General features: G+C 36.9%; 2 protein-coding genes across 3 annotated transcripts in view; one reads left to right on the forward strand and one right to left on the reverse strand.

Annotated features, from left to right (window-relative positions):
* LOC115222620 (glutaredoxin domain-containing cysteine-rich protein CG31559-like) overlaps positions 1–13,264 on the forward strand; it is a 119,572-nt gene that overhangs the window by 43,069 nt on the left and 63,239 nt on the right. The window lies entirely within an intron of this gene.
* LOC115222445 (membrane-associated progesterone receptor component 2-like) overlaps positions 1–13,264 on the reverse strand; it is a 35,192-nt gene that overhangs the window by 11,738 nt on the left and 10,190 nt on the right. Inside the window, exons 2-3 of the mRNA XM_029792636.2 lie at positions 5,969–6,118; positions 3,754–3,968 (exon numbers count right to left, since the gene is read on the reverse strand). Coding sequence (XP_029648496.2) covers positions 3,862–3,968; positions 5,969–6,118 — 257 coding nt within the window. The 3' untranslated portion in view covers positions 3,754–3,861. The remainder of the gene's footprint in view (positions 1–3,753; positions 3,969–5,968; positions 6,119–13,264) is intronic.

A 13,264-nucleotide genomic window follows, 5' to 3' on the forward strand; every position in this document is an offset into this window, starting at 1 on the left:
GTGAGTGGATAAGGTGATTGAGGTAGTTAGGGTGTAATAGGATTATTAAGCTAAGATTAGTCCGGTTTAAAGAAAACCTGTCGTTTATCTCTGCATATGGTCCATATGTTGAACTCGCAAATATTCAGGACTGATTCTATGAATCCCTTCTTCAGAATACTTTGACGATAAAAGACAATAACATTCTCATCATGGCAGGGGACTTCAATGGTCATGTTGGAAAATACTCCAATGGTTTTTTTTTAAGGCATGTATGGAGGCTACAACTTTGGTTACAAAAGGAGGAGCGAACAAAGCTGCTGGAGTTTGTGAAGCAAATGCCTTAATAGCTTGCAGTACCAACTTCAGGAAACCTGTCGGCCATCTGATCACTTATCAATTTGTTGGGCACACCAGCCAGGTGGACTACATCCTCACCAGAAACAGGGACAGGGACTTGTGAATGCAAAGTCTTTCCCAGGTGAAGAATCTACAGCTCATCAGAGGTGAGTGGTTAGCGACTTTGGACTTAAGCCTAGAAGGATCCTGATGGAAAAGGAGATTATGGAAGCTCAAGGATCTTTCAAATGGGCAGAGATTTAGAGATGTTCTTTATGAAGTCTTTGATGAAAAGGAGGAAGAGATGGAGACATACAACATAGAAGACAACTAGAAGTTATTATGGGACAGTCAACTGAGGATGTCAGACTAAATCTGGTTGGAGCAAAGCTTCCCCCTGACCAAGGGTGACATGGTGGTGGAAGAGTGAGATCAACAGGGCTATAAAAGAGAAGAAACGGGCTTGGAAAGAGTGAGAGTATAAAGAACCATATCAGATTGCTAAAAAAGAAGCTAGGCACTAGGTGTATCTAATAAAGGGCAGAAGTAGAAAGGAAAAAGTTTGCTTATGTCTTACAGCATGAAAGTCAGAGACTTGAGATGTTCTGGATTTCCAGACAGTGTGTTAGACAGAATCAAGATCTTATGGAAGAGAAGAGTGTACAGACAATTAATGGTACACTTGCTCTTAGTGATCCTGAAAAGAAAGAAGCATGGAAGAGCTAATATGAAGGGCTATTAAATGTGGAGAACGAATGGAAGCAAGGGAGTCTCCCTCATGTGAATCCAACAGAGGGACCAGCTTTTCTAGTTGACAGCAAAATGATAGATAAGGCAATTAAAGATATGATGATAGGGAAGGCTCCTGATCCATCAGGAGTTACCTTTGAGATGCTTACAATATCTTGTAGAGTTAGATACTGTGTAATCACCTATATAGTTAATTAATCAGGTTATTCAGAAAGGCATAATCCTTTGTGATCAGTGTAGCAGTAATGTAGTCAACTCCTACAAGGGCAAGGGAGATGCATTAGATAGATGTAATTAAAGAGGCAGGTGATGAAAGTTGTGGAGAGTTGTTGCCCAATTAACAGAATTAGACTTGATGAAATGCAGTTTGGCTGATGCTAAGTTCATAGTCAGGCAACTTCAAAACAAGTACTTAGATAAGAACACGCTGTTATACTTCACATTTGTTGATCTAGATAAAGCATTTGACAGGGTACCTCTTTCTGTGATATGGTGGCCTCTGAGGACGCTAGAGATAGACGAATGGCTTGTGAAAGCAGTACAAGCTATGTACAGGGGTGCTATTAGTAAGGAAATATTTAGCCATGGGTACAATAATGAATTTAGTATACAGGTAGGTGTTCACCAAGGCTTGGTCCTCATCTCCCTCCTAGTCATCATCGTCCTCCAAGCCAAAACAGAGGAATTTAAGACTGGAAGACAATGGGAATAACTGATGATCTGGCTCTCATAGCAGAATCTATAACCGAATTAGAAAAGAAATTCCATGGGTGGAAATAGAATGTGGAATCAAAGGGTCTTAAAGTTAACTTAGCAAAGACCAATATTCTATTAAGAAAGAATTCAGACAGGACCTTTCACTCTTCAGGTAAATGGCCCTGCTTGACATGTAGGAAGGGTGTAGGCAGAAATTCCATTTGGTGTACTCAGTATAAGCTATAGACACACAAGGTGGATTGGAATAATAGGATGGGTTGGCAAAGATAGTGTTTGCATGAGGAAAATGTATATGAGCCATGAAGACTATAGATACATGGGAAACTGATTTCCTCAAATGTACCTGAGTAGGATGAAGAAAGTTCAGAGAGCTTTTACCCCTGTTGGCAACCAGAGTTCTCTCTCTCTCTCTCCAAGTGAAAGGAAGATTGTATGAGAGGAAGAATGTATGATGCAAAAGAATGTGAACTGCAATGCTACATGATAGAGGGATTTGGGCCTTGAATGCAGAGGGTGTGTAAAGAGTAGAGAGGAATGAAGCTGGTATGCTCCACCAGATGTGCAATGTCAGTGTACATGTGCAACAGAGCACAAGTTTATTGGGAAAAAAGTTGGGCATAAGAGAAATTATATGCAGTGTGCAAAAGGAGACTACACTGGTTTGGTCATGTGATGTGGATAGATGAGGACAGCTGCATAAAGAGGTGTCCATCACTTCTTTATGGAATTTGTGGAAAAGGGAAACATAGGAAGACATGGGATGAAGTATTAAAGGCCGATCTAAAAATGCTGAACCTCATGAAAGAGTTGACAGAAGATCAAGATAGGTGACACATTGCTTACTGAAGAGGACCCATTCACCAAAACAGATTCATATCCTGAAACCAAAGTGACACATAAAAATCATTGGTGTTTGTGTTGGTGCTACAAAAAAAAAAAGAACAGGTACTGGTACCATGTAAAAAAGCACTGGTGATTGTGCCATACTAAAAATACTGGTGATGATACCACATAAAAACCACCCAGTACACTCTGTAAAGTTGTTGGTGTTAGGAAGGGTATCCAGCCATAAAAACCAACCCAAAACAGACTATGGAACCGGTATGGTTCCTGGCCTTGCCAGTTCCTGTTAAGCCATCCAACTCCTACCAGCATGGAAAACAGATTTTAGATGATGATGATATATATATATATATATATATATATATATATATATTTACGTATATACATACGCAAAGTGTGTAGAGTGTGGTCATCTCACCACGTCCCAGAAGCTCCATCAGCGACCATGGCAGAGAATACACACTGTGTGGGTATGTCGGTGTGAGCATGGAAAGAGACATGTCTTGAAGCTTTTTCACAGCTAAGAATGTTTCCAGAAATCAAATCCCACAAAGGAACAATGTTTCAATATGTCAAAGAATTCCAAGAGAATGCAATGAGACAGCTGCCCGCTTTCCCAAGATAGGAGTTCCAGGAATGCTTCCATCAATGGAAACAATACTGAGTAAAGTGCGTGGCTTCAGAAGGGAAGTGTTATAAAGGAGATTAAATGCCAAGTTGATATGTGTTGTAGTTTTCTTTTTATAGCACCAGTTCTGATACTTTTTGATCCAACTTTGTACATATATGATATGCATGTTTGAGACTGATAATTTCGAGACCCAATGCATGTTTCACATACTTATTTTGAGTGTGAAAGATGCAGAAGTCATATCCTTTTAGTTTTAGTACTGACAGGCATAGCCTACAATTTGCCATATAAAACAGGTCTGTGAAATAGATGGTCATGTGAAATGAGCCAGTGAGAAAATTGACATTTGCTGTGTATGTCATGTGGGATAACAATGAAAAGTATGGAAGCAAAATCATATTTTTTAAAAAAATAATAATTAAAAATGGCAGTTTTTCAAAATAAAATGGGGGAAAAAATTAAAAACATAAAAAATATAAAATATTAAAACATACAGCAAATAGAACACATAAACAATATTTAAACAGCCATGTTTTCTTCTCTTTTCAAAATGAAAATCATAGTAATTTGAGTTTTTTCTTCTGTTTAAATGCTGAAAGTGGTTAAGTATCTTTTAACTTGTCATCATCATGAGTTTCGTCTTCAGAATCGGTGTAGTCTATTGGTTGTTGTCCAGGCTGTAATAATCTACCGACTAATGTATATTCATCTACAAAAATAAAAAAATTAAAATTAAAAGTTAGCAGATGCTTAAATTTCTGCATAATAAAAAGAAAACTTCCAAATTTATTAATAAAATATATAAACTAATTATATAAATCAATCACTGCTTTAATTAAATCAAGCTAAATATTACAAGAGAGTGCTGAAAAGTTCCTGGTTTTAAGAGTATTGCAAAATGTCTGGTTGAAGGCCCAATCTCCTGAGTTCTTTTACAGGGCTTAGAAAGCCTGAAGGATAAGTGTGTGAATCTGAAAAGGGAAGATATTGAATAAAATCATAATTAACTGATCCTCCTGTGTTTTCTCTTACCTAAAGCCAGGAACTTTTCAGTACCCCCTTGTATAATTATAATTCTTGAAAAATATTATAAATATTAAGAATTTATAAACTTAAGCAAATTTGAAATAATTTTTTGGACAGAACATAAAGCTATAAATAATAACATGGAACTATTGGACTGAAACACTCTTTTGGATAGAAAGAGTCAAAGGCTGCCCTTGGAATATCAACTTTCAACTCTTGTAGAAACCTTGTCATGTCTAGATGTGTGGAATCAGGTCTAATGGACAGCCTTTGGTTTTTTTTTCTATCCAGATGAGTTTTTTTTTTCAACCCAATATTTACATGCTATTATTTATAGCTTTTTTTTGCTTCGAGATCCAGTTCCAAAAAAGAATTATTGTAGATAATATTTACATATAAATTAGAGAAATTCTTTGGATTCATTAATGTGACTTTTTCTTAAAAAGAATTTTTATATTGAAGGCCATATCATGCTGAAGCTTAAAACCATGTTATATTGAATGCACGAGTTCTTGCCTGATCACCAAAGTTAAGCAATGTCAAGCCTAGTTACTACTCAGATGGGTGACCGCTTGGAAAACCTAGGCGCTATAAGTATCTCACATTTTATAGGCACAAGCATGGTGTGGCTGTGTGGTAAGAAGTTTGCGTCTCAGTCACATGGTTCCAGGTTCAGATCAACTACATGGCACCTTGGGCAAGTGCCTTCTACTACAACCTCAGGCTAACCAAAGTCTTGAGTTGATTTGGAAGATAGAAACTGAAAGAAAGCCATCATATATGTGCATGTGATAATTGGTGTTTATGTATTTACATCCCCATAACTGAGTGGTTCAGCAAAAGAAACCAATAGAATAAGTTACCAGGCTTAAAAGCATAAGTACTAGGGTTGATTTGTTTGGCTGTGATGCCACAGCATGGCCATAGTCCAATGACTGAAGCAAGTAAAAGATAAAATAAGTTAATTTTTCTTAATTTTTACCTATGATTATTTAATATAAAAATAAGATAATTGAATCATAATTTTGTTATTTTCTAATTTGAAACTTTCATACGTAATCTTAATGTTCAATTGAATATAAGGTAATCCAAGTTTGATTACTGAGCAAAAAAGAACATCTGAGGATGGAGAAATGAAGAACTGGTTTTCAACATTGCAACTCATATTTCTTTCTCTCTTGAAAATTAAGCAACTGACATGATGTTCTATCTATGCGCAGGTATGACTTTGTGGTTAAGAATCTTGTTTTACAACCACATGATTTGGGGTTCAGTCCTGGACAAGTGTCTTATATTATAGTTCCTGACTAACCAATGTCTTGTGAACGAATTTGGCACATAGAGAGTGTATGGAAGCTCATCATACATAAGTGTATGTGGGAGGGTGCATGTGTCCATCCGTTACCACCCAATCACTGACAACTGGTATTGGTTTGGTAATGTCCCTGTGATTTAGTTATTCAGCAAAAGAATCAAATAGAGGTAGAATAAGTACCAGACTTTAAACAAAAAAAGTATGGGGACTGATTTGTAGGTGTTGCCCCAGCATGGCTACAGTCCAATGACTGAAACCAGTAAAAGATCTGTCTATTAAAGTGAGGTTTAAAAATAAAAAAAAAAAACAAAGAGGTCTTATAGAAGCTCAGTAAAATAAAAATAAATTAATCAATTGAAAACCATTACCGGTCAATTGCATATCCCATTCATGTATTTGGTTCATTTGACTAGATGTTAAGTCACTGAGATCATCATAGCCATCTTTGATAGCAGACACAGAGAAACATGCCAATGCTCTGGAAGCATCACGACCAGCGAATACAGAATATGGACCACCTGAAAATTAATAAATAACTAAAAGAATTCAGGGACAATATATAAACTTTTATGAAATATGTTTAAGAAGTGATTAATTATAAAAGATGATTTCTGATGAAACAACTGCAAAGAAATTTTTGGCAGTTGTTTTTAGTAATTTCTTTTTAACTCCAGGCTAAATACCATTTTTTTAAAAATAAAATAGATTAATAATTTTTTTTTATATATTAAAGGGTCTACAAAGGAGTTCTTTGTCTTCATCAGTGGTTCTCAACCATTTTTTTTTGCCTGTGAACTGCTTTGACTCCTATTTTACTCAGATGTACCCTCAATGCTTAAAATATTTTTTTAAATGTTTAAAAAAAATTTATTAAATTTTTGAACTTAAATATTATTAGGAATTGTATAAAAAATTTGTTAAAATATTTTGGGCATTGTGAAAGTAAAACTAATTTATTGCACATAAACTTTAACAACAAAATCTTATATAGATCCTTAAGGGCTATATTGAGTCCAAAGGGCTATACTGAGCCCAAAGAGTTATATGGACTCCTAAGGACTATATGGACCCCAGTTAAGAACCACTGGTCTACATGCTCTGCAACTGTGAGTGAAAACAGACTTAAGATTCATTACAAGAGGTTAAAAGGTTGGTAGCTTAGAGAGAGCTTACTATCAGACAAAGGTAAGAAACTGGGCAATGTGTAAGGCAATAATGAAAATATGATTTGAAAAGCCATAGAAACTATAAAGTATAATGAAAACAAATGTGGGTTACATTCAGATGATGCCTAGTAATAAAAGAAAGCTAATGCAGAATAACAATACAGGATAATGAAGTTTCTATTTGATGATACTTTGTTCTGTAGACTGGAAGTCATTAACTGAGATATGGATATTTGCTTTCTGGTGTGCAGTCTTTAAACCTTTTGATACCAATCCATCCAAGATAGCCCAAGACTGCTCTTGGTTCTATGATTCAAGTTTCTTGTTTAAATTGATCTATATTAAAATCTTCCTTCAAAATTTCATGTCATTTATATCCTAATTACCAGTTAAATAATTACAGTTATTTCTTCATTATTTTCAAAATTAATTGAAATATAGACAGTTCATTTCAACAGAAATATGGTAGCAAAAGGGTTAAAACATATGCTGGAACATTTTAAAAGCTCAAAGATTAAATTCCTGTCAAAAAGCTCATACATTAAATAATGATACAACTTCTTGTTAATGATATGAGCTTCTAAAGGAAACATGGAAGAAAACAGTGATAATAGAATATCTAAAGTATTTTTTCTTAGCACACATCCTTCCCTGATCAAGCAGACTGATGATAAAAGACATTCCAGCCATGATCATTCCACTTTGTTTGCAAGTGTGGCACAGTAGCCCAGATGACCCTTTCCCAAATGTGTTTTTTTTTTTAAATAGTAGGTGTTGTCTGAAGGAGTAGATTTGGCTGCTATTCCAAGTTGTTGAATAACTGTGTTAAGGCCCTCTTGCCTCAACTATTATGGGTAAACAATGAAGGCATACGCTTAGGCAAGTACTATGATTTAGGAATAAAAGTGTAAAGAAATTTTATCCTTATATAAAGAATCAGAGCCGGATTAAGTCTCACAGAGGCCCTGTGCACTTAAAAGATTTTGGTGCCCCCATATATATGGAATTTAAAATAAAGTATTCTCCCACTTTTTTAATTGCAGTTTTTGATCAGCTCCTGAAAATTTTTTTAATACTGTAAACCATTTACCATTTCTGTGGCGCCCCACTTCTCTTACTGTCCTCAGCATGTGCTTATTTTGTTTAATGGTTAATCCAGTACTGTAAAGAATGGTGTATGTGTGTGTGTGTGTGTGTGTGTGTGTGCATGTATGTGTAAACCTACAAACATTTCAAATTTACCTATTTCTGTGTAGACTGAAAAAATTATGAAGAGCTTTAATTGGTTTCCAACCCTTATTGGGTTTTTGTCTGGTGTCTACATCACTTGGCTAATCCCAGAAAAACAAGTACTCACTCCATTATATACACATCGAATCTAGCAGCTCCAGAAAACTGGAGCTGCTAATCTGTATACTTATAAGTGTTTAGCACTTTATCTAATAACAGCTGCCTGTCAACAGGGAAAATCCACTCCACATAGTATCAAGGTCTCATTAGAAGTGTTTACATCACTTGACCAATCCCAGAGAAGTGTGTGTGAATGTGTGTACATGCATGTATATGTATGTATGCATGTTATCATCTTTCTTTTTACTGTTTACTTTTTCCTACATGCATGGGTTAGACAAAACTATACTGGAGAATGGAGGCCCTTCCTGATGCCAACCTTCACCTGTTTCCAACCAAAGTAATAATAATCCTCCAGCCTATCAAACAATGAAAAGCCTGGACATAATCATGCACAGAACTAGAAATAATTTCACAACTAAACTACTGGTTGACTCATGACTAAGAAAAGGACAGCAGCCAACAGCATCCATGCAGTGGAGCACTGAATCTCTATTCACTTGGTTCTGTAGGAGACAAGTGACAATACGTAGAGAAATAAATCGGCTGAATAAAAAAACTTGACAGACAGAATGAAACAGAAAAAAAATTATGATTATTGTATTCGAAGGAGACGATTGCAGTGACATGGACATTTGGTTAACATTGCTAGATGAGTGAAGTAGTGTTTTGACACAGAGATTAAGTTGACAGAACAGGATCTGTTTTAATGCTTTCAGAGTACAAAAATTCATAGTAGAATGATAGACATAGCAACCAAACGATAGACATAGCAATCAAATGGTAGAAATAGCAACCAACTTGCCTCAAATAACACCTTTACTGTCTTAAGAAAAAGAGCATATTAGACATTGCCCTAGAAATATTCTTGATTATATCAGGTCTAACTTGGGACCAAACAACAGCATACAAAAGAGAATAAAAAAACAACTTCCATTTCAATTAAAATACTGAGTCATATGAGAGAGAGAGAGGGAGAGATGGAGGGAGGGAGAGAGAGAGAATAATTTGTTGTTTTCCTGCTTCTAGACCTGTTTTCACTTCCCATCTCTCCTCACTCAGTCTTTCTTTTCTGAGAGATTCTGTGATATAATCAAAAGTATCTCTTAAGACAGTAAAGATGTCATTTGAGGCAATTTGGTTGCCATTTCTTGTACTTGAAGAATCTGCGAAGAGACTCTTTTGTATCCAGTATAAGTGAAGTCGACACTATAGATTGTGTCCCCCTTTCATAATGATTCAAAATTGGCATAACAATAATTTCCTTAAATTGCAATGGTTTTAGCTAAGTGATTAACGAACTCACTTTGCAATGATTTCACATGTGATCCAACTGCACAGCCTATTGACAAAGTATCCTTTTACTATAGCTGTGACTTGATCAAAGATTCTAATTGAAACATGCCTTTGCATTAGAATTGCAATGTTGCATGATAGTAAGATAAGCCTTGAGTGTAGAAGATTTGCAAAAACTAGAAAGAAGCAAAGCAAACATGCTCTGATGAATGTGTAATGTTAGTGTGCATGAATGCCAGAATACTACTATTTCAAGGAGACTGTGCTGGTATGGACATGTGAAGCATATAGAGGATGACCACTGCATACAAAAGTATTACTCTTTTACTCTTTTACTTTTACTCTTTTGCCATTTTTGGCACTGTGCATTTCTCCCACAGTCCACTCCCATATACTTCACATCGTCTTTGCTACCACCTATTACCTGTATGTGGAGCTGTATGGCTTGGTAGTTAGGGTGCTGGACTCATGATTGTAAGATTGTAGTTTTGATTCCTGGACCAGGTGACATGTTGTGTCCTTGAGCAAGATACTTTATTTCATGTTGCTCCAGTTCACTCAGCTGGTAAAAGTGAGTAATCCTGTGATAGACTGGCATCCCATCCAGTGGGGGAATATACACACCACAGAAACCCGGAAACTGGGCCTACGAGACGTTACAACACAAAAAGGATCTATTATCTCTGTGACCCATATTTTCTTCCTCCTCTCAAATTGATATTCACAAGAGACCACATCTCTACCCATCTCCACAGTTCACTGCATTTCCCTCTATCTCTATCTCTTTCCATCTATCACTCTCCTTTCACACTCTGGTAACTTACCCAACCATACCACTTCTCTTATACTCTTTTACTTGTTTCAGTCATTTGACTGCGGTCATGCTGGAGCACTGCCTTTTTAATCGAGCAACTCGACCCCGGGACTTATTCTTTGTAAGCCCAGTACTTATTCTATCGGTCTCTTTGCCGAACCGCTAAGTAACAGGGACATAAACACACCAGCATCGGTTGTCAATCAATGCTAGGGGGACAAACACACACATACATATATATATATATATATATATATATATATATATATATATATTATATATATATACGACAGGCTTCTTTCAGTTTCCGTCTACCAAATCCACTCACAAGGCATTGGTCGGCCCGGGGCTATAGCAGAAGACACTTGCCCAAGATGTCACACAGTGGGACTGAACCCGGAACCATGAGGTTGGTTAGCAAGCTACTTACCGCACAGCGACTCCTGCGCCTATATTCATCTTCCTGATACATTTTCACCAATGTTTCCTCTCTTTCTCAATTGTGGTAACCATGTACCTCCCTCTATCATGCTTTGACATCTCATCACTAGACATAAGGCATATGCTGCTCATCACTAGGCATAAGGCCATCTCTCTCAATACTACTCCCAATCACTTAAGTTGAAGAATCTTGTCTTGCAAATTACTAACTGACCCCAAAGGCATTGGTGTCACAAAAAAAAGAACTCGGTGCACTTAAGTTAAATGGTTGGTGTTAGGAAGAGTATCTAGCTGTAGAAATCATGCCAAAGCAGACGCTGGAATTTGGTGCAGTTCTTTGGCTCTCTGTCTCCTGTTGAACCATCCAACCCATGCCAGCAGTTCATTTCTGGCTCTTATAGGAATGCTCAGAGAAGTATATCTCAGGCAAGGAAAGTGACCCTAAGAAGTGCTCTCACAAAATTTCATCACCGTATTTGTAATATTTTTCTAAAAAAAAAAACTATAAAAATAATTATATATATAATTATATATATATATATATATGAACTTACTGTTAATGAAAGTTGGGATGTTTGGCATTCAGTTATTCCGTAAATGAAAAATGCATTAAATACTACAAAACATATACGAAGGATAGACACCAGGACCCTAATTTTTCATCAGTTATTGACCCAAAATACTAATACCCAGTTTCATGAAACTGGGTATTAGTATATAATATATATATATATATATATATATATATATATATATATAAAGTGTGTTTATATATACATATGTACATCCATCTGCCTATCTATCTATCTATTTATCTATCTATATATATATATATACAGGCCTCACCGAGGCAATGATAGCGACCGAGACCTTTGGAAATATGCTGTGTGTGAGAAGACCCGGCAGGACAAGTGAGTCCACCCCAGCCAACCCACTTATGCATGCCTTTCCTTCCCTTGAACACACGAAGACCTGTTGAGGCAAGTGAAGTCGAAATCGAACCTCATCCGACGACAGGCACCCATGCCAACCTCCCTTCATTGGACACTAAACTCTGCTTGCGAAGACCTGTTGGGGCAAGTAAAATCGGAATCGAAATTGAACCAATCCTATGACTAGCACCCGGCAGTTGCCAGGGCTGCAGGACTGACTCGTGTGCAGGTGGCAAGTAAAGAAACACTGTTTCGACCCAGTGCTTGAGGAGATCCGTTGAGTCAAGTACACCAACATCAAAAATCAATGGAAACTGCAGTTGTGATCCCTGTGCCGGTGGCATGTAAAAAGCACCATCTGAACGTGGTCAATGCCAGCGCCGCCTAAACTGGCTTCCGTGCCGGTGGTACGTAAAAAGCGCCATCCGAACGTGGGCGATGCCAGCTCCACCTTGACTGGCTTCTGTGCTGGTGGCATGTAAAAAGCACCAATCCGATCGTGGCCGCTGCCGGCCTCGCCTGGCACCTGTGCCGGTAGCACATAAAAAGCACCCACTACACTCACGGAGTGGTTGGCGTTAGGAAGGGCATCCAGCTGTAGAAACACTGCCAGATCAGACTGGAGCCTGGTGCAGCCTTCTGGCTTCCCAGATCTCCGGTCGAACCGTCCAACCCATGCTAGCATGGAGAACGGATGTTAAACGATGATGATGATGATATATATATATATATAGTTAAGATGGCTATTTTAGACTAATACTGCTTCTATTGCATATACAAGATTTTTATCCAGCCAGGCAGCTACTTGCAACATCAGTGAATGTTTATTCACTGTTTTCCAAGATATTAGTGGCAACAAATTTAATCTAAATATGTGGTTGGCTCTAAGTGCACACTATTCACACTGCACAATGAGACAGAAATGCATCTAATATTTTCATTAATTGCTGATAGGATGATTTTTGCACCCCCTTCAATATGAATGCAGTTTTTAAACAGCATATCAATAAGAAGTATTATCTATGGATAAATACTACAGTAAATTTTCCACTAAGTATAATACATAGATGGCTATTTTAATCTAATACTGTCTATCATACTTAATGTTAATATATCATGCACTTTTATTCAATATATTGCTTTTATTGTCATCACCAAAATCATTATCATTATTATTATTTGAGTTCAAATTCCACCACAGTCGACTTTACCTTTCATCTTTTCGGAGTTGATAAGACATGTACCAGATGAGTACTGGAGTTGATGTAATCAACTTAACGTTGCCCTGAAATTGCTGGCCTTGTGTCAAAAGTTGAAGTCATCATTATTATTAATACGGTTGTTGTGTAGGCTGAGTCTATGTCTATTGGAGATGACAATTATGGACACTATGTTGGATGTAATAAAGATGGGAATTTAATAGTTGACATATAAAATATCGAGTGATATTAAATACATCAACTATTAAACTCTCCTACTCTACCTCATTTCACATAATGTCCATTATTGTAACCTCCACTAGATGTAAGCTTGGCCCATACAATTTACATAGTTATAACCATGATAGTGATAGTAGTCGTAATAATAAGGCGGCAAGCTGGCAGAATCATTAGCACGCCGGGTGAAATGCTTAGCGGTATTTCGTCTGCTGTTTCGTTCTGAGTT

This window comes from Octopus sinensis, linkage group LG20 (genome assembly GCF_006345805.1).
Source record: "Octopus sinensis linkage group LG20, ASM634580v1, whole genome shotgun sequence".
NCBI classification, from domain to species: domain Eukaryota; kingdom Metazoa; phylum Mollusca; class Cephalopoda; order Octopoda; family Octopodidae; genus Octopus; species Octopus sinensis.